The 27677-nt window shown below is 36.8% G+C and overlaps 2 protein-coding genes across 9 annotated transcripts; one reads left to right on the top strand and one right to left on the bottom strand.

Annotated features, from left to right (window-relative positions):
* Nucleotides 1-11941, bottom strand: LOC106875645 (acidic mammalian chitinase). 4 transcript variants are annotated; one of them, XM_014923881.3, is made up of 9 exons: nucleotides 11808-11941; nucleotides 8963-9030; nucleotides 7464-7743; nucleotides 6489-6615; nucleotides 5613-5737; nucleotides 4829-4955; nucleotides 3597-3764; nucleotides 2488-2607; nucleotides 1-1559 (listed from the first exon to the last, which is right to left on the bottom strand). In XM_014923881.3, the coding sequence occupies exons 2-9, from the start codon at nucleotides 9018-9020 to the stop codon at nucleotides 1425-1427; spliced, it is 1140 nt and encodes a 379-aa protein (XP_014779367.1). In that variant the 5' UTR covers nucleotides 9021-9030; nucleotides 11808-11941; the 3' UTR covers nucleotides 1-1424. The 4 variants fall into 4 exon arrangements, with proteins under 4 accessions (XP_014779367.1, XP_014779365.1, XP_014779366.1 ...); XM_014923879.3 differs by having other exon boundaries at nucleotides 11747-11900; XM_014923880.3 differs by having other exon boundaries at nucleotides 10528-11900.
* On the top strand, nucleotides 11900-24988 carry LOC106875644 (4-trimethylaminobutyraldehyde dehydrogenase). 5 transcript variants are annotated; one of them, XM_014923876.3, is made up of 12 exons: nucleotides 11900-12018; nucleotides 15371-15563; nucleotides 17320-17465; nucleotides 18031-18160; nucleotides 19121-19365; nucleotides 20046-20153; nucleotides 20936-21055; nucleotides 21191-21379; nucleotides 21665-21894; nucleotides 22758-22975; nucleotides 23926-23979; nucleotides 24853-24988. In XM_014923876.3, exons 2-10 carry the CDS (start codon nucleotides 15392-15394, stop codon nucleotides 22966-22968), a joined length of 1551 nt encoding a protein of 516 aa, XP_014779362.1. In that variant the 5' UTR covers nucleotides 11900-12018; nucleotides 15371-15391; the 3' UTR covers nucleotides 22969-22975; nucleotides 23926-23979; nucleotides 24853-24988. The 5 variants fall into 5 exon arrangements, with proteins under 5 accessions (XP_014779362.1, XP_089199341.1, XP_014779361.1 ...); XM_089343215.1 differs by lacking the exon at nucleotides 11900-12018 and adding an exon at nucleotides 12290-12418 and having other exon boundaries at nucleotides 22251-22975; XM_014923875.3 differs by lacking the exon at nucleotides 11900-12018 and adding an exon at nucleotides 12290-12418.
* Nucleotides 24989-27677: the final 2689 nt, after the last annotated feature.

A 27677-nucleotide genomic window follows, 5' to 3' on the forward strand; every position in this document is an offset into this window, starting at 1 on the left:
TTAATAATAATAATAATTTCTTTATTTGTTTCAAAAATGTAAAATGAAAAAGAAAAATGTTCTCTCCTCTCAACTTATCTTGCAAAGTTACTTGGTGACCTGCCAGTGCAGGTGCCACTTAAAAAGCATCCAGTCCGCACTGTAATTATTATTATTATTATTATTAAAGTGTGCTAACAATTCTGTCTGCTCACCAACTTAATAACAATAATGGTTTCATATTTTGCCACAAGGGCAGCAATTTTGGGGGAGGAGATGAGTCGATGACATTGCCCCCAGTGTTCAATTGGTACTTATTTTACTGACCCCAAAAGGATGAAAGGCAAAGTTGAATAATAATATCTCGGCCAAAGAATTTAATAAAGCTCAGAAAATATAAAGATTTGCTGATTGAAATTGAAAAAAAATGTGGCATTTCAAGACAGTTACAATACCAGTGATTGTAGGAGCACTTGGAATGATCAAAAAAAGGAACTGAAGATTATTTGAGGATGATCCCTAGTTTACCATCCATGCAAAAAGAACAAAAGATTGTTTTAACTGGTACGTCACATATATTGAAAAGAGCATTGTTGCTGTGAATTTTCTTCTTTTTTTTTCCACCTTTTCCCCCCTTTTTATAAAAAATGGTTTCTTATTTCCTTTTTCTTTCTTTCTTCTCCATCTTTTCTATCACATGACTTTGTAAATGAGCCATCTAGTGTGTTCATATCTAATGGTCTACCAATGTATACAGTGAGTTTCTTTGCCCTTGGTGCTGGGAAGACACTCGGCAAGAAATGGAAACAAAATTGAAAGAAGAGGATAGTAAATAACAATGATAATGAAGATAATCCTTTCTGTTGTAGGCAAAAGGTCTGAAATTTGGTGGGAGGGGGACAGTCAGTTAACCTGGCCCCCTAGTGTTCAACTGGTGCTTATTTCATTAACCCCAAAAGGATGTGAAGCAAAGTCAACTGTGGTCATTATTATTATTATTATCATTATTATTGTTATTATTTCTGACATACACAATGCCACATATTTTGTGGGATATGTGGGATTTATTCAATGGGATGCTACTGATTTTAGTGACCCCCCCCCCCCCCGCTCCCAGAAGGATGAAAGACAAAGAAAGGTTGAGTAGAATTTGAACTTACAACTGAAAGACACAAAATAAAATACTGCAAAGCTATGTTTTTTAGGCTCCATGAGCAGATCCGCAATCAAAATTGGTAGGTAAAACAGGATGAAAGGAGTAGGGGTGTGGTTGGATTTTGTAAACTTTAAGGCCTGTAAAGTTGAGAGGTGAGGAAAGAGGCACAATGAAGGGTTAGTGCTAGCATTTAAAATATTAGGGTACACATGAATAATAAAAACAGGTGGGGGGCAAGAGAAGTTAGGAAATGAAAGTAGGCAGGGCAGGGATGTGGGATGTGGGGGCCTTACAGCCGGAACTTGTTAATAATCTTCAGGAGTGGATTCTTTGTCTTGCCACCATCACAAACACCCGAGTAATCATCATAGTTCATTGAGTACACCATAATACCAGGATAACCATGGCTCTTGATCCAGTTTGCCTGGAAGAGAAAAGGAAATATGACGGCTGAATGGAAAAGATATTGAGTATTGAACGATCAGTCTTGGGTTCATCTTAGGTTCAAATCCACTGGAAGCAGTGTTGCATTGTATATTTAAGCTATACATTATCCGTCTGTTTACCAGTCTCTTTCTCTCTCTCTCTTTTCCTCCCTTTATATCTCTCTCTCTTTTCATGTCCATGTATGCGCACATATTTTTGTACAAGTCCAGATTTATACCTGTAATTATTGGGGCATAATATACAGAACAGATTGTCTAAGCACCAATCTTGAGAAATTAGGCTTCTCAAAACCAGAAGGGTGAAAGCTAATATGATTACAGACACAAGCCATCAATGGAACTGTCAAATTCTTGTAGACATTTCCAAAGGTTCAGCATTTGAGTACATATGTGCATGCCTAAACATGTAACTATAAGCAAGATAATAGAGACATAAAATGAAACACATAAATCTACACAAGCACAGATTCCAAGTATTGCACACATACACACGCAAATGCAAAAATACTCTCTCAAGAAGAATTTAAATTAAACTGAAAGAAAAATCGTACATGGGCTATTTGATTGGATGCATGATGAGATCTGATCCATTTATGTGAAAACCTGGCAGATACTAACCAGCACAAATAATTTTCACATCAATACACACACACACGTATATGAAGAGATGCTGAAAAGTTCCTTGCTTTGGGTAAAAGAAAATACAAGGAGGATCAATTCACTATGATTTTATTCAATACATTCCCCTCCCCTCAGATTCACACATTTATTGCTGTGGTCCTTCAGTTTTTCTAAGCCCTGTAAAAAGAACCCAGAAGGTTAAGCCTCCAGCCAGGCCTTTCATGGTACCCTTAAAGCCAGGAACTTTTCAGCACCCCCTTGTATAAGCAAGAAAATTGCTGTTACCTTTATGTTGATGCTCTCTTCATCTTCATAACTAATCCATAGGTGGTCCTTGTACATGTAAGGTACCTGACACCGTTCATTGAACACCCTGGTGAAGTTTGACTGGAGGTATTTGCACACCTGTGGAGTAGAAAGAGGTGGTGGGGAGAGAAATTCAGAGAGGGTCATTGTTTTAACCCCAGGTCACATATGATCAAAGATATTCCAACTCTATCGTCTGAGAACAACAACAACAACAACAAGGAGGGTAATGTAATCCAAGATACACTATGCCTTAACAAAAGATAAGGATGGTCAAGGCCAGAACATCTATGGTCACAGCTCTCTGCACAGTCAAAGCTGACCTGGGCTAAACAACAACAACAACAGCAACAGTAGCAACCACCACCACCACCACCACCACCACCATCCTGGTACTTGACTAGTAACTATTTTATCAACCCTGAAAGGATGAAAGGCAAAGTCGACCCTGATAATAATAATTATTATTATTGGCTAAACTGTTCAATCTATGCCAGCATGGAAAACGGACGTTAAACGATGAGGACAATGATGATGATGTATAGAGAGAAAATTTTAATGAGTTTTGTAAGATGCTATAATAATCTAAATAGTGGTGATCAGATATCTGCTATTGTTGTTGCTTAGCCTCAGGTCAGTCCTAGTCTAACAGATCAAAGGCACTCTGGCCATGACCATCATGACCTAATTTAGCTCAAACTACATTATACTATATGTCTTTCCATTTTTTTACAACAAAGAGCAGAAATTGTAGAGTGAGGAATCGTAACAAAGAAAATGGTGGTAATGGTAATCATGATGGTGACTGATGATGATAATGATGACAGATGATGATGATGGTGACTGACGATTATGGTGATTAATGATGATGGTGACTGATGATGATGGTGACTGACGATTATGGTGATTAATGATGATGGTGACTGATGATGATGGTGACTGACGATTATGGTGATTAATGATGATGGTGACTGATGATGATGGTGAGTGATGATGATGTTGATAAGTGATGATCTCAATGCTAATTTATTGTCAGAGAAGAGAGAGAGAGAGAGAATGTTCAGAAAAAGCAAGAAGGCAACTCTTACTTGTGAATAAGTGACATAGCCACCATTGTCACCTCGTCCATAGCTGGGAGCATGGACACCATGGAGACTCTTAAACACCAGCTTGTAGCTGTGGCCATACACAGGAATTCCAACAACAACTTTAGATTTTGGCATCCCCTTCAGAACCCAGTAGTTAGCAGAGAAAACCTGAAAACAGATATACATCTTTTAACTTTTACTTGCTTCAGACAGTAGACTGTGGCCATGCTGGAGCACTGCCTTGAAGAATTTTTAGTTGAATAAATTGACCCCAGTACTTATTCTTTTAAAGCCTGGTATTTATTCTATCAGTCTTTTTGCTAAACTGCTAAGTTATGGAGACATAAACACACCTACACTAGTTGTCAAGCAGTGGTGGAAGACAAACACAAACAAAAAGACACACACACATACATTATATATATATATATATATATATATATATATATTTTATATATATATATATATATATATATATATATATATATACAGAACATGTAGAAAGTACCATTCGAGTGTGGTCGTTGCCAGTGCCACCTGACTGGCTCCCGTGTTGGTGGCATGTAAAAAGCACCATTCGAGCATAGTCGATGCCAGTGCCAGTGGCACGTAAAAAGCACCATTTAAGCATGATTGATGCCAGCATCACCTGACTGGCCCTCGTGCCTGTGGCACATAAAAAGCACCCACTACACTCTCAGAGTGGTTGGCACTAAGAAGGGCATCCAGCTGTAGAAACTTTGCCAGATCAAATTGAAGCTTGGTGCAGCCATCTGGTTCGCCAGCCCTCAAACTGTCCAACCCATGCCAGCATGGAAAGCAGACGTTAAATGACAATGATGATGACTCAGTTATTCTTATATTCCTGCATTCTAGAAGTAACTAAAATAAAAGGATTCCAAATGAGGATGAAATATCATAAATGGCTACTATGATGATAATAATAATAATAAAAGAATTATATGCAATAAGATGTATGTTCTTCTATCTCTTTTCACTCTTTGAGAAAAAAAACAGTTCTTCACAAAAGATAAACTATGGATATGTTTAGAAATGGTTATCTTCCTCTGAGCTTTAAATCTCTTTTGCCCTCTGACTCTATTGCAGTATATACAGATTCCTGTAAGAGCACCATGTCAAATAAAAAAAAGGTTATTCATTGAATGACAGAACTAATTAAATTGAGAATTGTAAATAGAGAAAAGACTAATGAAGGGTATGTTGAGACTTACAATGGACCGGTTGCCATAGATGGAATCATGTTCTTCGGGGTAGAGTGGACTGTTAAATCCAGTGAAGGGATCGTAGTAAGCAAAAGCATGGTAGTCATAACACATCAGGTTGATGAAGTCCAGGACTCTGTTTAGGGGTAAGTTAGATGAGAGAGAAAGATTCAGAGAGCAAGGAAAGAATGACACTGTAGGGTAGGTGTGAGAGGTCTGATTTGTGCAGTTGAAATATAAAACAGGAGGCATATTTGAGCCAGATATGGTTGGTTTCAATACTAAAGGGTTAAATTATTGCCTGGTTTAATACAACTACTTGAACCTTGGATGTTTTCAGAAGAGACTTCACTCTGTTGCAAGTTTCTTCATCTTGGTCCCCAGTTTGAGGATAACTTCCTTTTCTCCCTGTCTCTTTCCTCCTAACAGTCTCAGAGATTCTATGATAGCTTTCTTCTTAGACAAAGACATAGAGAACAATGAAAGGGGAAAAAGAATGGCACCGAAACATTCTTCATGGTGCTGACACATTCTTGACATTTTATCAGTTGGATGCTGGAATTACATACATATATAAAGGACACATACAACTATAAAGGACAAATGCATACATAAAGGACACATATAGACATAAAGAACACATGCAGCTATACAGGACAGATACAGATGTAAAAGACATATACAGATATATAGCACATACATGTAAAGGACATATACAGACATAAAGATCATTTACAGACATAAACAACATAGTCAGGACATAAAGGACATGAACAAATATAGAATTACTTACTTAGCAAGAATAGGGACTTCATAAGAGGCATCAATTATCTCCTTTGTGGAAACAACAGCTGCTGTCAGCATCAAACGTGGTTTGTTGGTAAGGGCAGCTTCTTGTTGAAACAATTCATAGAGTTCCTATATATATATATATATATATATATATATATATATATATATATACTTATACATAGAGTCTCAAAAATGAAACAGAAGCATGACAAAGGAATGAATGGGAAATACAGACACAAGATATGGATATACTCATTCCTCGTCAGTTATTATCCCCCCCCCCCAAATCATTAAAATCTCACTCCTTTAATGATAATATTGTTCACTTTTGGTGGCTTCACCAATGAAAAAGCTGCTGGGAATAATAAACGAATGTTGAGGACAGTAAAGAAAACAAATGATACCAGTAGTGGTATGAATATAAATATACAAATAAAATAAACTATACTAAAGGTGCAGGTGTGGCTGTGTGGTAAGAAGCTTGATTCCCAACCACATGGCTCCAGGTTCAGTCCCACAGTGGGGCACTTTCCACAAGTGTCTTTTATTATTGCCTTGGACTGAGTAAAGTCTTGAGAGTGAATTTGGTAGACGTTCATATTGGTACCTGCTTGGATTATATATCCTCATCAACCAAAAAATTTTGGAAACTAGACTATATATTTGCATATGTCCTTTATAAATTTGTATATGACCTTTATATATATCTGTATGTGTCTTTTATATATAGACACTTTCTCGACAATATCAAATATGCTGGCAACCAGAAAATACCCAGTTGGAACACTATTACTCCTGATGTTATTGCTGACAAAATATGGATATCGAAAACCCAATATAACAGATTAAATACTTGTAAAGTTTTGAAGTAAATTACCGTCAATAAAAGACTGAAGGAATGTTTCTGAGACTTGGGTAAACCATTCCAAGCAGGAAATTCGAAATCAAGATCCAACCCATCAAAACCATATTTCCTGAGAATAGGCAGTGAACTGTTGGCAAATCTGGAAGAAGAAAAATTGAAAATTTAAAAAATGGTTATATGGTGAAGAAGCTTGCTTTACAACCACATGGTCTAAGGTTCAGTTCTTCTGCACAGTACCTTGGACAAGTGTCTTTTATTATAGCTCCTGGCTGACCACAACCATCATCACCACTGCCACTGCATCCATCACCATCACCACCACCAGCATCAGCTGGTCTGACATGGAGGCTAGGAATTTGACCATCAGGTCACACTGGTTTGATGAGCCTATTCTGCTATGCTGGCTCAACATGGCTTGGCAGAGGGGTGCAGTTTTTATACTCTTACTCAGGATTAGTTAAGCTGATAACAGTCAGCACTGGTGCTCAACTAGTACTTATTTTACTGACCCTGAAAAGATGAAAGGCAAAGACAGCCTTGAGGAAATTTGAACTTAGAACATAAAAGAGTAAACATGGTGGTGCTCCAGCATGACCACAGCCGCATGGCTGAAAAGGTAAAAGAGTACACACACACACAAACAACCAAAAAATAACTATCTATATGGTAATATATTGAAACTCTTGTTTTTTTTGTTTTGAGTCTGTGATGTGCTGTGTTGACAAACTTGCACTAAAAGTTCCTGTATTTCTAATCAAAATTTCTTAGTTACTATGGTGACAACACTACCTATCTATCTATCTATCTTTCACACACACACATACACACTCTCTCTATCTCAGTGTATTTCTCTCTCAATAGCAACAACTTTTTCTCCTCCTCTCCCCCTCTCTTTCACATATATTTTGTGATGGACAGACGGAGATGAGCTTCTCTTTTATAATATAAGATAATTGATTAGTCCATATATTCTAAGATGCGCTATACCTGGATCGATTCTGACTTGTGGCAAGGACCCCATTGAAATTTCCTCCATTGCATAATAAAACTTTCAGCTCTGGGTTAAGTTTTTTCATTAAAGGAATTTTCTCATAGTACATCTGTGGATCAGTTGGTTTTGGGGGTTTGATCTGTCCATCAATTATAGTGGATCCAATAAAGATCAAATGAGTACATAAGGTAGGGTCCAGACCAGGTGGCAAAGGAGTAGAGTAATTTGAAAGACCTGTTCCATAATAACAGACAATTTTCTCGGATGACGCTGTGTCTGAAATGAAACCAAAAGGTAGAACAGCTGGTAAACGGTTCAATAAACAACACAGGGGGAGGAAGAGAGGGAGAAAATTCTCAAGGTATTGGTCGATCTCTGATAGGTTCATGGTCAAATAGATGACAGTTGAGAACTTCAGTGTTCTTGGCCCCTTGAACCATATCGTTGCTCACTGCTATGAGGGTGTAGATTGCTGTCCACAAGTGCAAGCCCCAGGAGTCAGAGTGGCTGTTCCAGTGCATCTCCCTTAGTATCCTCCAGGGCATTGCCTTTTCCATTTTGTCTGCTGGTGCCATGAAAAATGTTTCTATATTGCGAGAGGCAAAATTCTGTGTTAATTTTATTTTATAAATGTATTTTATATCATCAATTTACGTAAAGCACCTTTTGAGCGTTGGGCATGATGGAAGTGGCAATATGGCCAATGCTGGTGTTGCATAACTAGCACTTTTACTGATGTGGTGCTAAAAAGCCCCTTTCGAGTGTTGGGCCTCACAGAGGCAATTGCAAGTGACTGAGATCTTTGGCAATATGCTGTGCTCGAGAAGAAGGCCAAGTAGAATCGCAGTCGTGGCAGATACTGGTGCCACACAGCTGGCATCTATGCCAGTGGCAGGTAAAAGCACCCGTTACACTCTCGGAGTGGTTGGCAGTAGGAAGGGCATCCAGTTGTAGAAACCATGCCAAATCAGACTGGTGCAGCCCCTCAGCTTACCAGCCCTGGTCAAACCATCCAACCCATGCCAGCATGGACAACAGACATTAAATGATGATGATCATCATCATCATGTAGCATATACGGAATGAACTGGAAACAGTTAGGCGGGAAGTACTGACAAGTCAGGATAGCTCAGTGGTCAGTTAGTATGAAATAGCAGACAGTATAATACCTCAGCTACTGGCATGGCTGAATGACCACTATAACTCAGTGGTCAGACTGGTTATGTATATTGATCTTATCCATGCTTTTCTCTACCTAGGGTTACTTTTTCCACTGTGTCCTGTTTTTTAAGACAGCAGAGTGTTATTGATGGAGATTTGACAGCTATTTCTAGCAGGTCAATCTTACATCTGTTCAATCAGAGCTGTTTGGAGGTTAAACAAAAACAAAAGTAACTGGAAAAAATCAGAAATTGATGAGGTGGATTAAAAGATAATGTAGGATATGGAAAAGAAGGAAGGATAAGGTTGATAAACAGATTAGTCATAAACTTACCAGCAATAACAGAATTTAGGCAAATGAGAGCCACAATATATATTACAGTGCGCAACATTGCTGAAATACTGAAAGAGAAAAGAAATTTAGTGACTGAATGACAGTAATATATATATATATATAAAGAAAACAGAAAATGGAGATAACAAACAACAATTCATTTGCATCCATTATTATTTATTAATAATTTACAAAAAGACTGCATCCCATCTAACAGCTGTTTCTGCTGAAAATGTTCTTTAGAATTACCATTATGATACCAAGAGAATATTTGTCATAGCTGGTGATAAAACCGATTTGAATCATGGAGCTTCATCAGAGTTGAAAATAAATAGATAAAAAGAAGAGACAAGAAAAGAAGAAGGAAAGGTTGAATATGGTGAGAGTCATGTCATGCTGCATGTAGAGAAAAGTTGGGCATAAAACGAATTATATGCAGTGTGCAATAAAGGAGACTGTGTTGGTTTGGTCATGTGATGCGGATGGATGAGATCAGCTGCATAAAGAAGTGTCAATCACTTAAAGTGTAGGGAAGTTGTGAAAGAGGGAGACCCAGGAAGACATGGGATGAAATATTGAATGTCGATCTCAAAATGCTGAAACTTACAAAGGAGATGACAAAGGACTGAGATACGTGGTGCTTTGCCGTACTTGAAACGACATTGCCCCATCTGATTATCATCTATTCCACAGTCTTCAAAATCATTTGGACACCAGAATTAAGTATGGTTATTATCCATACAATTTCAAAATAAGGTGATTAAAATCAAAATAAGCAACACGGATATCCAAAGTTAATGCAGTACGATCGTTTCATGCGACTTCATTTAATTAAGCAATGTGAACATTACATCAAATGTAAAATGCAGAGCAATCCTTAGCTGCACAAAGATATAGAAATTTACTGAAATTACATTTAAACAGAAGGACATATTTTCATAACTACATTTAAACTCTCCAAGTAGAAAGGAAGAATACAAAAAAACATTTTGACTTAGCCAGACCATACAGGCTAGTAAATAATTCTAAATAATTCTAATGTTCACATTGCTTAATTAAATGGAGTCGCAGGAAACGATCGTACTGCATTAACTTTGGATATCCTTGTTGCTTATTTTGATTATATATATGTGTGTCAAATGACCGAAGCAAGTAAAAGAGTATATATAATCAGTGTGTACACGTAAAAACCTACAACGTATATTTACAATTGCCTAATGAAATTTCATTTGAAACACAGAAATCAAAGCAAAACATTTAGTGATTGATAAAAATAATATCACTGATATTTAGAGATTAATCTTGCTGGGTCCATACGACAAGGAAAGAAAATACAAAGTAAAATAAATATTAAACCTTAAAACAGAATCGATGTATGAACCGATTGTTTCAACTCTTTGTCATGGACGATGTCGAAAGGAAACAGTAAATATTTTTGTATTGTGTCTGTATGGAAAGTGATCGGGTCTAAAGTCGAACGACGCCTGATTAAATTTATACTGAATTAACAAAGGAAGTGACTCAGCCGCTAAAATAACTAGGTTTTGACGTGATAAAGAGCGTACCTGATTGTAGTCAAAACTTTTGTGAATCACATTGTATGAAAGGGAGGACACACTTGAAAAACAGTACAAAATGTTGATGTCATACGAATTTATAAATTATCTATAGAACGTGGAATGGTTCTTTCTTAGGGATTGGATCTCGATGCACATATAAAGCTATAGGGGTGGGGCAAAACGAGCAATTTCCAAATTTTCGTTATTTTCTCCCTATCTATTTGAAATTATTAAATTGCAAGTATTGCATCATTATTTGGTACTGTTCCATGATCCTTGGGAGTAAAAATTGGTCAGCATAGTTGTTGTTTTTGAAGTTGAGAGAGTCCGAAGCATAGTCAGCTCCTCTTTTTAAAGAAATCTTTCCTCAACTTTGACCCGATCGTAATTGAGGTTGCTAATAAAATATCTTGATAATTTCTGGTGTTTAACAATCAATATCGAAAGATCATACAATTTTCTCTCCCCTGTTGGACTGCAAGCCACTTTTTTCAAAACCAATGTCTACTTTGATAGTTTTCAAGTTTCAAAAAATGGTGACCAGTTGCTGTGATAACAAAAAAAATTCCCCACAGTTGGTTTCAATACAGTTTTAACAGAAATATTTGGAAGAATTAAATGGTGATTTTAGGTGATTTTCAACCAGCACATAAAGTCAAGCCTAGGTGTCTCACATGCTACAAATAACAGCCAAATCTTACAATTTTTTAATAATTTCACGCAAACAAAAACAGAAATCTCGGTTGTAAAAAAAAATTTTTTCCAAAATTCCAATTTTTACGTAAACGAAACGGTGTCAAGACATCTATGTCCCTCACAATGGTATGTTCCGTGTGTTTCCTCGTTTTTAGAATAATTTTAAAGTTTGAAAACGAAAATAAATCAACCTTAACATCAATAATAGAATAACAGAACACAAGACTCGGTTAATGTTTACAACTTGACCAGGAAACGAAAATAAAAAAAAAAAATTTAAATAGTGCAACGGGTGTAAAAATATGTGTAGGAAACGAATACGAAATGGATATAATTCTGTATTCAATAATTTATAATATTGCATTGTTCTAGGCTCGGCCAAAGTAGACAGTGGCCTTCATTGTAAACATTACGATCGGCTGCTAGGAGAATCACCTAAATTTATTGGAAGTTACCTTTTAGATCGGAAAATATACACCCAGAAGAGTGTAGAATAATAAATGATAATTAAAAATAATAATTTACATACCTCAGACGATAGAATAATGCCCCGGTTTTTATTTAGGATCTCCGTAGTATTAAACACTTACCGATTATCATCTAAGAATAGCTGACACCAGTGCTATGTAATTGTAACTTACAATTGCATGTCACATGCGAAGTGATTTTTGCTTCCGTATTGGACTAAATTGTGACCCATATCTACGAAGCTACCGTTTCATCCAGGATGGGACTTTATAAAAATGACGGGGTAAACCTACACAATTGGGCCCCTTCGATTTCGTTCCCCAAGGACAGGCGGTAAGACAATCTGGTCTCTTTTCATCACTTCTGGATAACCTTGATGGCCCCAGAACTGAGGGGATATTAATCTGAGCCAGGGTCTGCTTAATGATTAGGTTTAGCTTGGTGTGACGAGCGAAGCAACTAGCATTTAAACTCACGTTCTGAGTTTAAATTCTACCAAGGTTGATTTTTGCCTTTCGCACATCCACTCATATATGCATCTGTACGCGCGTACACATACTCACACTGTGTATCTGTACCTGTACAGATACACAGATTCATTTAATCATCTATAAGTACACACATATTTACGAGAGCCCGACGCACATGTTTTGTCAACAGTTGGCTGCGAGTTATTCCCCATACTAGTGACATAATTCCATCAGCATCGGCGACTCGGACACTTTTTAAAGAGGTTTGTGGTTCCAACTTCTCTATAATGGTTATAATAATTAGATTTATAAATCTACTTTTGGTGCGGTAGATATATCGCACCGTTGCCTCAAGTGTTTAACTTTGGGTCAACCTATATCATGCAAACCTATTATCAAAAACATTCGAACCTTGGCCGTCCCGTCTTTATTTGTTTATTTTAAAGACATTAGACATTTTTTATATAGAGCAACGTAATGTAAATTTGTTTTGTTTTAAGAAGGCAGGGTGTATATTGTTAGGGCAATTTAGCTACCATATCTAGCAGATTGAATAATGACGAAGAGACCCTTTCGGTAGCTGACTGAGCAGTCGGTGCTCGTTTATAAGACGGTACGTGTGTCATAAATGCTTTACACTGCTGCAAATCTTTAATATTTTGTTGTTTAAATAATATAATTCTATAGACTTAGAGGTGTAAAGAGCTGTTAATTCGCTTAAACCTTTTTTGTATAATTATTTTTATGAAACTGGACAGCATACTTGAAAGTGAAATGAAATTATTCTCGAGCGAGAACCGAAACCAGGTCGCGGGTTTTTGTCTGTGTGCTCTGCTTTTTAAAGTCGGTGAGGGCACCAGACTAAGTGCTTACGTTAATAATGCTTTCTGCTATAGGCACAAGGTCGGCAATTTCAGTGAAAAAGAGGTTAGTCGATTATTTCGACTCCATTAATTAACCGGCACCTTATTTTATCAACTCCCAAAAGATGAAAGGCAAAGTTGACGTAGGGTGCATGTGCACTCTACGTAAGTAGGTAGAATGTATATAGGTGATAGACTGGTGCGATTCAATCGAATATACACCAACCCTACAAATTAATGACTTTGCGATCCAACGGGATAATTCCATGTGGTTACTCGACCTGTCAGAAATGGTAGCTAATTATAACTTCCTAACTTCAGCACGAGGCCTACAACTCAGAACGTAAAGAGCCATAAGAAATGCTGTTAAGCATTTTTTTTCTTCTGACAAAGTAACGGTTCTGCCTGCTCACTGCCTTTTGTAGCTTCGAAGGTAGGGGCAAGTAGATCACATGGACTACAGTACATCACCGATACTTTATTTTGTTTATCGAACCCAAAAGTATGAAAGGTAATGTTGATCTCGACGGGATTTTGACTCAAGGCTTAAAGGACGAACCATGATGAATACTGTAAAGCATTTTATGCGATGCCCTGACAATCCTGTCAATTTACCGCCTTGATAATAATAGTAATAATCCTTTCTACTAAAGGCACAAGGCCTGAAATTTGGGGGAGGGTCCAGTCGGTTACATCGACCCCAGTAATCAACTGGTGCTTATTTTATCGACTCCGAAGGAATGAAAGGCAAAGTCGATCCGGGCAGAATTTGAATTCAGAACGTAAAGACGGACGAAATACTGCTAACGATTCTGCCAGGTGTCAAACAGCTTAAAAACTCACCAAACATTATATAACCGTATTTACTCATGCTTAAGTCACACACCCTTAATTTTGTGTTAAATCTTGTTTCATAATTTTAGCCTTGCCACGTATATAACTCGCACCCGAGTTGGTTATTTTTCTCTTTCAGTTAAAATCAAGTATAAAGTTGTGTGACTTATTCACAAGTGAATACGGTAATTTCGTCCTTCTCCATTTTAAGTTTAGATCGGTTGAAAAATATCGGTGATGGACCGATGCAATTCAAGTTAATGACTTTATGAACCAACGATGTAATACCTTGCGGTGACATAACCTCTTAATAATGGTAGCTGAATATCCTTGTATAGCTTTCTAGGCCTACAAATTGTATCGAAGTATATATTCTATTAAATCGATCTTCGTACTTTTCTGGAACTTTATTTTATCTGTCCTTGTAGGAAACGAGTCTAAACGTAAATGAATGTAAATAAATGTCATATGGTATATAATATAAAGCGCTCTACCAATTCTGCTGTTTACGTCCTAGATATGATATTAATGCTTTCTTATATTGATACAGGACATAAATGTTTGAGTTTGGGAATTGCAGTCTTGCAAAGACGAATGACAGTCTTGACCTCAGCAACATTTCAGTTCAGTAGTTAAAGGGACATAACTAAGTACCACAACTCATTTTATCAGTTGTTTGACCTATTATGTGCTCAACATTCTTCAGTAATAGTTTCTTATTTAGGCAGAAGGCTAGTGAGAAGAGGGTGGGGGTCATTCGATACCGTCGACTCCACTACTTGACTGGTGCTTGGCGTGATTCGAACTCAGAATATAAAGAAATGGAACAAATGCTGCAAGTCGTTTTGTTCCATGATCTAACGGTTCTACAAATTCATCATCCTTATAATATTAGTTTATAATTTGGGCACAAGGTCAACAATTTCGAAATAGGGGTGACCCCACTACTTGTCAAGTAATCTATTCTGTCATCTTCGGAAGAATGACAAACAAAGTTGAACTTGGTGGAATTTGAGCTTAGAACATAGAAGGCTTTAACGAAATGCGCCAAGGAATTGTATTCAATGCACGAAAGATTTTGCCAATCCACCACCGTCAATTATAATAATAATAGTTTCATATTTTAGCAGAAGGCCAACAATTTCGAGAGGAGGTGGGTAAATCGATTACATCGACCTCCATGGCTCAACTGGTACTTATTTTATCAACTACGAAAGGATGAAAGGCAAAGCCAACCTTCATGGGATTTGAACTCAGAATGTAAAGACAGACAAAATGCTGCTAAGCATTTTGTCTGATGTGCTAACGATTCTGCCAGTTTGCCGCCTTGTATAATAATAATAATAATAATAATAATAATCCTTTATACTATAGGCAGAAGGCCTGAAATTTTGGGAGAGGGGACTAGTTGATTACATCGACCCCACTATCTTCATCGCCATCAGCACCACTACTACCACTTCCACAACAAACATCACCACCACTGCTACCTTACTCATAGAACTTACCTATTTCCAGGTACATCTACTCTACCCTGAAATGAGAAGATCTATTGTCCAGTTGGTGGCCAAGAAATGGCACCAAACTTTCTCTACATATGCCCAGGAGCAGTGTGCTGCCGTCCAACAGAGCCTAAATTTTGTGAATGGGGCCAGGGTTGAGCCAAAAGGTCAAGACAAAGAAACTCTGCCATTGGTCATACCTTCAACCGGTAGGTTACATTGCAAACTTGTTGTTATTTAGCCCTAGGTCAACCCTAATCAAGAATACGTATGATCAAAGTCATTCCTGTCATGACCATACTGTCTTTTTGTATATTTACAATTGTATTGTGTTCTGTTTTTAATGAAGATTTGGCTGCTATTTCTAGCCGATTGTGTAACCATTAAAAAAGGTTGCCTTCTTTGACCTACCGTGAAGCTGTATCATGGTCGTGCGACTCTGTATGCTGGTTCACTTGTGTCTACTTGTTGTGCAGGCGTGGCTGCATGGTAAGAAGCTTGCTTCTTAACCACATGATTCTTGGTTCAGTTCCATTGTGTGGCATCTTCGGCAAGTGTCTTTTATAGCCTCGAGCAGATCAAAGCCTTGAGAGTGGATTTGGTACATGGAAACTGAAAGAAGCCTGTCATATATATATATCTACATATATATATCTACATATATATATCTGTGTGTGTGCCTGTGTTTGTGTCCCCCCACCTGCTATCGCTTGACAGTTGATGCTGGTGTGTTTATGTTCCTGTAATTTAGCAGTTCATCAAAAGAGACTGATAGAATAAGTACTAGGCTTACAAAGAATAAATCCTGGGGTTGATTTGTTTGACTAAAACCCTTCAAGGTGGTGCCCCAGCATGGTCGCAGTCAAACAGGTAAACGGGTGAAAAACTGACCAGCATGTAGACAGCTTCTCAAGCCCAACCATGACAGCTGACTGCAGAGGAAAGAAAGAGGTACAGGCATGGCTCTTTGCTTGAGAAGTTCATTTCCAAAGTTTCTGGTCTCAAGTTCAGTCCTACTGTGTGATACTTCAGGCAAGGGTCTTCTACTATAGCCCTGAGCCAAAGGTTGGTGACAGTAAAGGTGACCGACCATATAAAATTTGCCTCAACAAATTCTGCCTGGCCCTTGCAAGCATAATAAAGTAGACATTAAAATGATAATGTTGATGATGATGATGATGATGATGACAACAACTGAATCAGAAAAAAAAGTCAAATAACTTTCATTATGTTATCAAACCCTGAGAGTAGCTACATCTGGGACACCTTAATCAAGGGATTTATCTTTGTTTAGTGCTTATCTTATCAAATGATGAATGGTAAATCTGTCTGTCTGCCTCTCTCTCTCTCTCTCTCTCTCTCTCTCTCTCTCTCTTTCTCTCTCTCTCTCTCTCTTTCTCTCTCTCTCTCTCTCTCTCTCTGGAGAAAGATAACTTGGTTGCAAGTGTGTTTATTTCTGTTCCTCATCTCTTACACACACTAACACACAGAGAAACATATGCATGTGTGCGAGCACACACACACACACTAGTCAATTTGAGGCTATATTAGAAGACTAGCCCATTGAGTTTGAACCTGAAACCCTGTCGTTGTAAAGTGAACATTATCAGCACAGAGTCATACCTGCACACATATAACCACATCTGTACTTCTGTACTTTAATAGTAAAAAGTGAGGAAATGTGATTATTAACTCTTTTGCATTCACATTACTCGGTCAAACATAAGTCTTGTTTATTTACATCATTTTCAATTGATCATGCATTATCTTGTTCCTTCAAGGTTTCAATAATGTGATTATTTTTTTTTAGAATGGCATTCTAGGGTATGTGTGAGAGGCCAAACTTGGAAGGTTTGAACATAACACTGGTCGAATTTTTGGGCAGGATGTGGCCAGTTCAAATGCTAAAGGGTTAAACGTTTCTTTTATTATTTGGTAATCAAGATTCCTATTTTCTTTCTCTAGGTGAAGTTCTGCGGACTTTCCATTCATCTGGTGCTGAAGATGTGGATGATGCAGTGAACAGTGCCAGGTCTGCTGCTCAACATTGGTCTCAACTCTCTGGTTTTGAACGTGGAAAAATATTGCGCAAAGCTGCTCTGTTGCTAAAGGTGTCCCTTGTCTTTTACATTTTCCTTTCTCCATACTCTGTCATTTTTTTGTTTTTATGGATGTCTTGGATTGGATTGGATTGGATTACCTATGTTTAGTCTATTGCAAGATAAAGGCAACAGCATGTTCTCTTCACCCAACCACAGTCTAATTTGCAGGCTGTGAAGTTGAGTCTGAGATCATACTGGTTTGATGAGCCTACTCTGACACACTGGCTCAACATAGTTTGGCAGAGTGGTGCAGTTTTTATACTCATTCCCAGGAGTAGTGTGTGTGTGTTTATGTGTTTTTACCACTGGAAAACCTGTGTTGGTTTGTTTACATCCCTGAAACACTGGTTTGGCAAAAGAGACTTATAAAATAAGTACTAGGCTTTAAAAAAATACTTATTGGAGTCAATTTGTCCAAGTAAAAACCTTCAAGGCTGTGCCCCTGCATGGCCACAGTCCCAATGACTGAAACAAACAAATAAAAGATACCCTCTACAGTTCCCCACCCTTGTTTCCTTACCCACCCCTAAATATCCTCAGTCTAAACTCTCCATTTTATTTTGATATTCACCAGGAAAGACGAGAGGATTTTTCTCAAATTGAAGTTTTGGATTCTGGTAAACCTATATGGGAAGCACGTGCCGATGTTGATGGCTGTATTGATTGTCTGGAGTATTTTGGGGGTCTGGCAGCAAACCTCGCAGGTAAGCCTTTTTGCAAGGAAGAAAGTGAGACAGGAATTGCATAATTAAGTAAAAACCCGTCTGAAGACAGTGATGGTCATCTGCATCAGTGAAATTCATTGAGTAATGTTTGCAAATTGATATTTTTGTATGAGATGCAGGCACGTGGCTGTGGGATTAAGAAGTTAGCTTCCCAACCACATGGTTTCAGGTTCAGTCCCTCTATGTGGCATCTTGAGCTAGTGTCTTTTACTATAGCCCCAGGCCAACCAAAGCTTTGAGTGGATTTGGTAAATAGAAACTGAAAGGAACCCATCTTATATATTCTTTTACTTGTTTCAGTCAATTGACTGTGGCTATGCTGGAGCACCATACACACACACACACACACACACACACACACACAAGATTACTTTAAGATATATGGCATATTTATAAACGTACCTATTCAAGTATGATGATAGCATGAAACTATTAGTAGCTCTTTTAGTTGTGTATTTAATTTGAGATATATATATATATATATATATATAATAATGTGAGTTTAGAGGATTATATCATCCAGGAGGATACTGTGGTAGCTCTCAGTTATTTTCCAGATATTATGGCTAACTGCATTGGTTAGTATTTAACGTCTCTGACTTCTAGGAGTTGTCACTTACACTGTGAATTCCTCTCATGGGTAATTCTGTATTTGCTTCACTGGATGGTAGTATTATCTGGAGTTACACCCTCTGGCATATATATATATAGAAGGTGGTGGGCTGGCAGAATCATTAACAGCTATCGGCATTTTGTCTGTCTTTATATTCTGAGTTTAAATTCCGTCATGGTTGACTTTGCCTTTCATCCTTTTGGGGTTGATAAAATAAGTACCAGTTGAACACTGGGGTTGATGTAATCGACTTAACCCCCACTCCACCCAACTGCTGGCCTTGTGCTAAAATTTGAAATCAATTTACATGTGTTTGCATTTAACAGGAGAACATCTGATTTTACCTGGAGGCAGTTTCAACTATACCCGTCGTGAGCCTCTTGGTGTGGTTGGAGCTATTGGTGCATGGAATTACCCAATTCAAATGGCTTCTTGGAAGTCAGCACCAGCTTTAGCTTGTGGTAATGCCATGGTTTTCAAGCCATCTCCTTTAACCCCGATTTCTGCAGTGATGCTTGGTGAAGTGTATACTGAGGCAGGTGTACCTGCTGGATGTTACAATGTTATACAGGTGAGGGATTTGTTTTATTTTTCTTTGTTTGCTTTTGATTAAATTTGTTGTTGTAGCTATTATTTAGTTGTAGGTTCATCCTGAGGCCAAACAAAACGTCTTCACCTTCAATAATGATAAGCGATAACGTACACTGCTGTCGCTGACACAGTAAGACTGACTGTAATGTGACAATGTCGTTAAGTGAACACAACTCAAAACTGCAGAATTACACAATGCTGCTCGGTTAGCTGCTGCTGTGTCAACCAATCACATCTTGTCACATGTACACATGGTCAGCCAATAGTGTGCCTGACAGACTCTTTGAGACATGCCCACAACAGACGGGAACAAATCTATGAATTTTGTTAGCAGACTTAAAAAGTTAGTGGAACTAAATTTAATGGAAGCAATTGGTCAGCTAACAGTTTCCAAAGTTAGCAAAACACTAATCCTTTAAACATAAAGTTAGCTTCACTAATAAGCTGTTAGCGGATTAGTGGAACCATGCCCACCACTGTATGTTTGTGTGTGTGTGTGTGTGTATACACACACACACACACACATACACACAGATGTATGTACACATGCGCATACATGTTCACACACACGCATGCATATATACAAATACACATGATGACATTAATAATGCAGATGATGATCTGAAAAACATCCTTTATCTGTCTTTTTTTCCTCATCAGGGTGCAACAGCAACTGGTCAGTTACTCAGTAACCATAGCAACATTGACAAGATGACTTTTACTGGTAGTGTACCAACTGGAACGAAAATCATGGAGGCCTGTGCAAAGGTAAGAGCAAACATCATGGTTTCAATCCTTGTCATAGATATTTATTGATGTTATTGCAGGGGTTTGGCAAGCTGGCAGAATCATTAGCACACTGGGTGAAATGCTTAGCTGTGTTTTGTCTGTTCATACGTTCTGAGTTCAAATTCCACCGAGGTCAACTTTGCCTTTCATCATCTTGGGGTTGATAAAAAATAAATATCAGTTGAACACTGGAGTTGATGTAATTGGCTTAACTGCTCCTGGGTATGAGTTTAAAAAAGAAATTGTATCTCTCTACTAAGCCATCTCGATCCTGTGTGACGGAGTAGCTTCATCCAACCATTATGATCTCAAGCGCAAATTCATGGCCTCCATGTTGGACTGTGATTGGTGGAGAGGACATGCTGAGGCCTTTGTGCTGCAGTGGGCTGAACAATAGTAATCCAATCCAATGTATATACACACACACACACACTCGCACACACACACACACACACACACATACGCCTGGGTAAGAGTATAAAAACTGCACCCCTCAGCCAAGCCATGTTGAGCCAGTGTAGCAGAGTAGGCTCATCAGACCTGTTAGCTATGCTACTGTGTGTATGTGTGTACAATAGACTTCTTGGTTTCTGCATGGTGGGTGGTGCCATTCTAATCACTATAGGGGTGGTGGTGGTGGCATCAGCATCAGCTCCATTAATGACTTAACCTAATCTGACCTTTGCCCCATCAGTATTATTCCTAACAAAGGTCACATGATGTTTTCTCTCTCTCCTCCACTGTTTTTTTTTTTTCTTCAGGGAATAAAACACGTGACCCTGGAGTTAGGAGGTAAATCTCCAATGATTGTCTTTGCCAACAGTGATTTAGAATCTGCAGTGAATGGCGCTATTTTGGCCAATTTCCTGAATGCTGGGCAGGTAAGTCAAGCTGGCCTTGTGCCAAAATTTGAAACCATTGTCATCTCCTCCTCCTCCTCCTCATCATCATCATCGTCATCGTCATCTGCTTCTAATCTATTTACTTACCTGTTTTGAAATATCCCCACCGATTAGGTCTGTTCCAATGGAACCAGGGTGTTTGTGGAAAAGCTGATTGCTGAGAAATTTTTGGAAAAGCTGATTGCAAAGACAAGTAAAATGAAAGCTGGAGACCCCATGATGGAAGACACAACTATTGGTGCCATGATTAGCAAAGAACAGGCTGAGAAAACCTTACACTTTATAGAAATAGCCAAAAAGGAGGTGAGCCTTCATTCAGTCTTTTTTACTCTCCCCTCACATTCCTAAGAAACTAGCCCACTTTCCAGCCTAAGAATTATGTGAAGGCTACACATGTCTATGGAATACTCAGCCACTTACACATTAATTTCACAAGCAGGCTGTTGATAGGATTAACTGGAACTCTCATTCTCATAACCGATGAAGAGCCAGTTTTAGTTTTTTAATGAGTTGTAACCACAAGCAATACTCAAAAAGACTGATATTGCTATTTATTTACGTATCTGTATAAATGTATTTTATTTCTAGGGTGCCACAGTAGCATATGGTGGAGGCAGAATTATTCTAGAGGACCCAAAATTTCAAGGGGGTAACTTCATCAAACCCTGCATACTAACAAACCTCAGAGACGACATGACTGTAGTCAAAGAAGAAGTGTTTGGTGCCGTTTTATCGTTATTGGTCTTTGACTCGGAAGAAGAAGTTGTCAGCCGAGCCAACGATAGCTGTTTTGGTCTAGCAGGAGGAGTTTTTACAAAGTATGTTGTTCATTATTTCATTTTAATGCTATTGTTGGAATATGTTTGGGCATTAAATGATGATGATGATGCACATAATAATAAATATATAATAATGGAGCCAACTATATTATTATTTGTGCATTATTATATTCTTAACTGTGATAAATGTCCAGCGTCTAGTTGTTGCATGAATTTATTTACAGAGTGCTCAATATTATGAATTAAGGAGTTAATATTTCATTAATCGTTTTAGTGACTTGTTGATTGATAATGAATATCTTTGGTATTCTTTTTGAGTACTCTTAGCCAAGTCCTTGCATGAAGTGTGACTGAGTTAGTTGCATAAATTATAAAGATCCATATTACTCTTTCAGAATCTTTAGCATGTCAGTAAAATAAGCAGAACTGAATTCAGAACCATAAGATTGGGAAGCAAGCTTCTTATCACACAGCCGCACCGGTGCCTGAAAATATTTTTGAAATTTTACTTCAAATTCAGGAAAACTACAATTTTCACTTGCTAAAATGCTTATTTCAAAACCATCAGAGTACGAAGCACTCCTCATGCATGCAGTTTGTCAGACGGTTGTGATCTGTAAGCAGTTTTGAGTAGGAACACGAAAAAGAAGAGTGAACACTCAACGTGCATGTGCACACTGAATTTGTAAAACAGAAGAGGAGGAGTAAACATCCAATGCACATCTCAAAATGGAAGAAAAGAATAAAACAAGTTGTATGATGGTCTATATGTCATGTCTGGCACCATTTTCATGCAGCTTTACTGCAATTTTCTTGTAATTAAAATATTAAGTTTATAAATTCTTATGAAGTAAAGCAATTAAGTCTTTTATGTCTTTTTTTGTTTCTGTATCCCTCCTCAGAGACTTACAGCAAGCTCACCGTGTTGCTGGTAATTTACAAACTGGCAGTATCTATGTTAACAATTACAATGTATTTGCTATTGGTATGCCATTTGGTGGTTATAAGATGTCTGGAATCGGTCATGAGAATGCTGCTGTTACCATGAACTACTACACTCACCTTAAATCAGTGTATATCGAGATGGCTGAGCAATTAGAATCTCCTGTATAAGACACAGGTATAATCACGCATACATTATTATTATTGTTATTAATATTTTTATTGTGAAAAATTTTCCCTTCTCTTACAGCATGACAATTTCTTAAAAATGAATGAAACTGGTAGCTTATTTTGATAAAAATGTAAAAATTTTCTTTCTGATGCTACCAAGACACCTGAGGTGGATAACAGATATGATATTCTGAATACATTGGCTGACTATATGATATCGAGAAGCACTAGAACTGGAAAAATTAAAAAAAAAAAAATTTTAGTAAGCATGAATGCTTAATAAAAATGCTATTAAGAATATGAAATTTAAGATGATAGAGCTCATCAATAAAATGTGCACAGTGCCCATTGGGGTTGTTTTCCTGGTGTCATGTCTAAGATTTATTATTATTATTATTATTATTATTATTCATTTGGCAGTAAGCTGGCAGAATTGTTAAAGTATCCAGAATAAATGAAATGAAAGAATAATGAATTGTAATCATAAAATTCAGCATTTAAGTATTAAAGAAAGGATGCTACAGTAAATAACAGGATTAATAATAAAATAATAGAATCAGCTGATGTTAAAGTTACTCTGTTTGAAATTATTTTAAAAATCAAATGACTTGTTTTAAACATTTAAAAATGATTTTGATAATTCTAATGGTTTAATTAGGTGAATGCTGTAGTATTTACTCCTGATCACTATTCTTAATTAATTTAATTATTTGTGATGTTTCGGTTGTTTCTTTTTTGTGAGAGGCCTGCTTTATGATTTTTAATGTTTTACAATAGGTTTGGTTTGCTTTATTTTTATTTAATGCTTATATTTTATTTTAATTTATTTGACTCTGTACTGTATGAACTTTCATATTTCTATGTTACTTCTTTACCTCACTCTGTTATTTAATTCCTCTTCATCATATCTTTGTATATCACTGTATGCTATATATATAATTTTCCCTTCTCTTACAGCATGACTAAATGGCTTAAAAATGAATGAAACCGGTAGCTTATTTTGATAAAGATGTAAATATTATTTTCTTTTATTCATGATAAACTTCGAGTATTTTCTTTTTGTTTCTTAGATAGATAGATATACATATGTATATACACATGTCTATCTGTCTGTCTCTCTCTCTATATATATATATGTATATATATACTTTTTTATTCTTTTACATGTTTGTCATTTGACTGTGGCCATGCTAGAGCACCACCTTAAAGGGATTGATGAAATCAACTCCAGGACTGATTCTTTCTAAGCCTAGTACTTATTCTATCAATCTCTTTTGCTGAACTGCTAGTTATGGGGACATAAACACACTAACATTGGTTGTCAAGTGATGGTGGAGGGACACATAAATATATACACATATACAAGGTGTGATAAATAAATTGTCTAAACTATGCAAAAATGGAAATAACACTGACATCTCATTTTAACAGATAATTTACCAAAATTACATAGAAATATCTTGAAATACTAAAGAGTAAATTCAATCAATATAATCGCCATTAGCTTCAACTACGGCCTCCAGACGACTTTGGAATCTCCTGCAACTCTTCTGGACGGTCTCACACACACTGGTTCAATGCCACTTCTTTATTTCACCAACTAACTATCCAGTGATTTATTTAATGCATTGAAGAATCACTTAGTTGTTAGTTTTCTCTGCCAGAGTCCTTTTGTTGCTGTTTGTGGCCTCATCAATGACAAACTCAAAGCAGGCCTTGAAGAATGAGGCCTTTGATTAAGTCTTTTTTCTTCATTTATTCTTTGCTTCATTCCTGTTTTTGTTTTTTGTTTCTTTCTTACCTCACTTTTTTTGTTTCTCTCTTTCTTTTGTTTGTGTATTCTCTTTTGTTTTCTTTATTTCTTACTTTCTTTATTTCTTTCAGAAACAGTGAAGGATGTCCAAGAATACTAAGTTGTCCACAGTTGCCAGTATGGAAGACAGACAACAAACGATTACAAAGAATCATAAAAAAAAAAAAATTGTAATTTAATGAAATAAATATTTTTATAAATATTAAATTTGAAATTCAAACTTCAATAATTAATAATTGCCAGACTTTGTAGTTAATAATGAATAATTGTCAGTCTGCTTAATTAACAATGAATAAATATTAAGCTAATTAATTAAGTATGAGACAGCATGATTTAATAATTAATTAGTATCAAACTGTATAATTAGTAATTAATTAAAGGCTATGAGGTTTGGGATTTTAATATGAAGTAGACAGACTCTTGAACTGAATCTCTAAGTGATCTCTTGACATGCTAAAAATTGCAGCTAAATTCCCTTCAAATTACACCGAATCATTTTGGAAAAGGAATGACATATTGGCTAAGGTAATCATTCATGCATGATGAGATGATTATGTTGGATTGCATGAAGTTAAAAAGCAAGAACTGAGCTGGAGGTAAAAAACATACATGGCTGAGTGGTAAGAATTAGCTTCCCAACCACATGACTCCAGGTTCAGTCCCACTGCATGGCACCTTGGGCAAGTGTCTCCTACTGTAGACTTGGGCTGAGCAAAGCCTTGTGAGTGGATTTGGTAGATGAAAACTGAAAGAAGCCCATCATATATATATATAGAATTTTTAATTGAATGAATCGATCCAGTACTTTTCTTTTTAAGCCTGGTACTTATTCTCTCAGTCTCTTTTGCCAAAGCGCTAAGTTACAGGGAAGTAAATACACCAATACTGTTGCCAAGCAGTGGTAGAGGACGAACACACACACACACACACGATAGGCTTCTTTCAGTTGCCGTTCACTAAATCGACTCACAAGATTTAGTTGGTCCAAGGCTACAGTAGAAGACACTTGCCTAAAGTGCCATGCAGTGGGACTGAACCTAAAACTATATGGTTGGGAAGCAAATTTCTTACCATACAGCTACACCTGATGTGTGTGTGTTGGTCCTCCTCACCTTTTTGACAACTAGTTTATTTGTTTACATCCCTGTAACTTAGCAGTTCAGCAAAAGAGATTGATAGAATAAGTACCAGGCTTAAAAAGAATAAGTAGGTGGGATTGATTGTGTGTACATATATATATATACACACACATATATGTGTGTGTATATATATATATATATATATATATATATATGATGGACTTCTTTCAGTTTCTGTCTACCAAATCCACTCACAAGGTTTCGGTCAGCCTGAAGCTATAGTGGGACTGAACCTGGAACCATGTGTTTGAGAAGCAAGCTTCCTATCACACAGCTACGCCTGTTCATTATATATATATATAACAGTTAGAGAACTGCATCACCACCTGATGAGACATCAACTCTTGTTTCCATCAAGAGTACTGTTGCACATTCTGCATACAAGCATGTAATCCTAACTACATATGCAACATCAATTTCTTGTTTAGCTCCAGGCCAACTCTGATCCAGTGAAGCTATTATCAAAGATGTTCATGCTGTGATCATCCTATCTTTTACTTCAGATAGAGTGTATCTAGGACTATCACCTAATGGTAAATAACCTTTTCGGTCATAAATGACCATGGCATTGCGCGTAGAAAGTTCCCCTTTTGCTACACAGGGTAGTCAATGAAATGTGTGTGTGTGCATGTGTCACAAAAATACCATACAGGGGATATGCCATTTTTGTAGCCAGTTTGGTTACTGTTTGTGTAACTTTTATATGTTTCCTATTTGGAAATAGATAATAAATGTATTTTACTTTTGAATTAAGAATCTATATTGATAAACAAGTCACTTATAAGTGTTATCATTAAACATAAATCCTGACTCCAGCTGCATAAACGCCATAGCGAGAAATATATACTCTGAAACGCTAACGGACATTTTATGCGTGCATGTATGTTGAAGATAAATAAATTCGTGTTCTTTTAACCGCTATAAAAAAGATACACAGTTTCATAACTGCAGAAATAAATTTCATTAGCAAGTTGAAGAACGTGAAGAAAAAGAAAATAATTTCTACAGTTTATTTAGCGAGAAATATATACTCTGAAACGCTAACGGACATTTTATGCGTGCATGTATGTTGAAGATAAATAAATTCGTGTTCTTTTAACCGCTATAAAAAAGATACACAGTTTCATAACTGCAGAAATAAATTTCATTAGCAAGTTGAAGAACGTGAAGAAAAAGAAAATAATTTCTACAGTTTATTTAGCGAGAAATATATACTCTGAAACGCTAACGGACATTTTATGCGTGCATGTATGTTGAAGATAAATAAATTCGTGTTCTTTTAACCGCTATAAAAAAGATACACAGTTTCATAACTGCAGAAATAAATTTCATTAGCAAGTTGAAGAACGTGAAGAAAAAGAAAATAATTTCTACAGTTTATTTAGCGAGAAATATATACTCTGAAACGCTAACGGACATTTTATGCGTGCATGTATGTTGAAGATAAATAAATTCGTGTTCTTTTAACCGCTATAAAAAAGATACACAGTTTCATAACTGCAGAAATAAATTTCATTAGCAAGTTGAAGAACGTGAAGAAAAAGAAAATAATTTCTACATTAGTTTATTTATGTACTTTTAAGCATTTTTGGTAGGATTGGAAAGTAAAGTCATTTTGTCGTCGAGAGTTACGACTTATAGCCATTATCTGAAGGAGTGAGTGTCGTGGAGTTTAGTTCATCCAACGATCATTAAGAAATTACCCCCAAATCAGAGTTTTATTATAATTGCTCAAATCCAAATTCTAAAAATTGTAT

The sequence above is a fragment of the Octopus bimaculoides genome, chromosome 27 (assembly GCF_046866305.1).
Source record: "Octopus bimaculoides isolate indiv1 chromosome 27, ASM4686630v1, whole genome shotgun sequence".
Taxonomy (NCBI): Eukaryota; Metazoa; Mollusca; class Cephalopoda; order Octopoda; family Octopodidae; genus Octopus; species Octopus bimaculoides.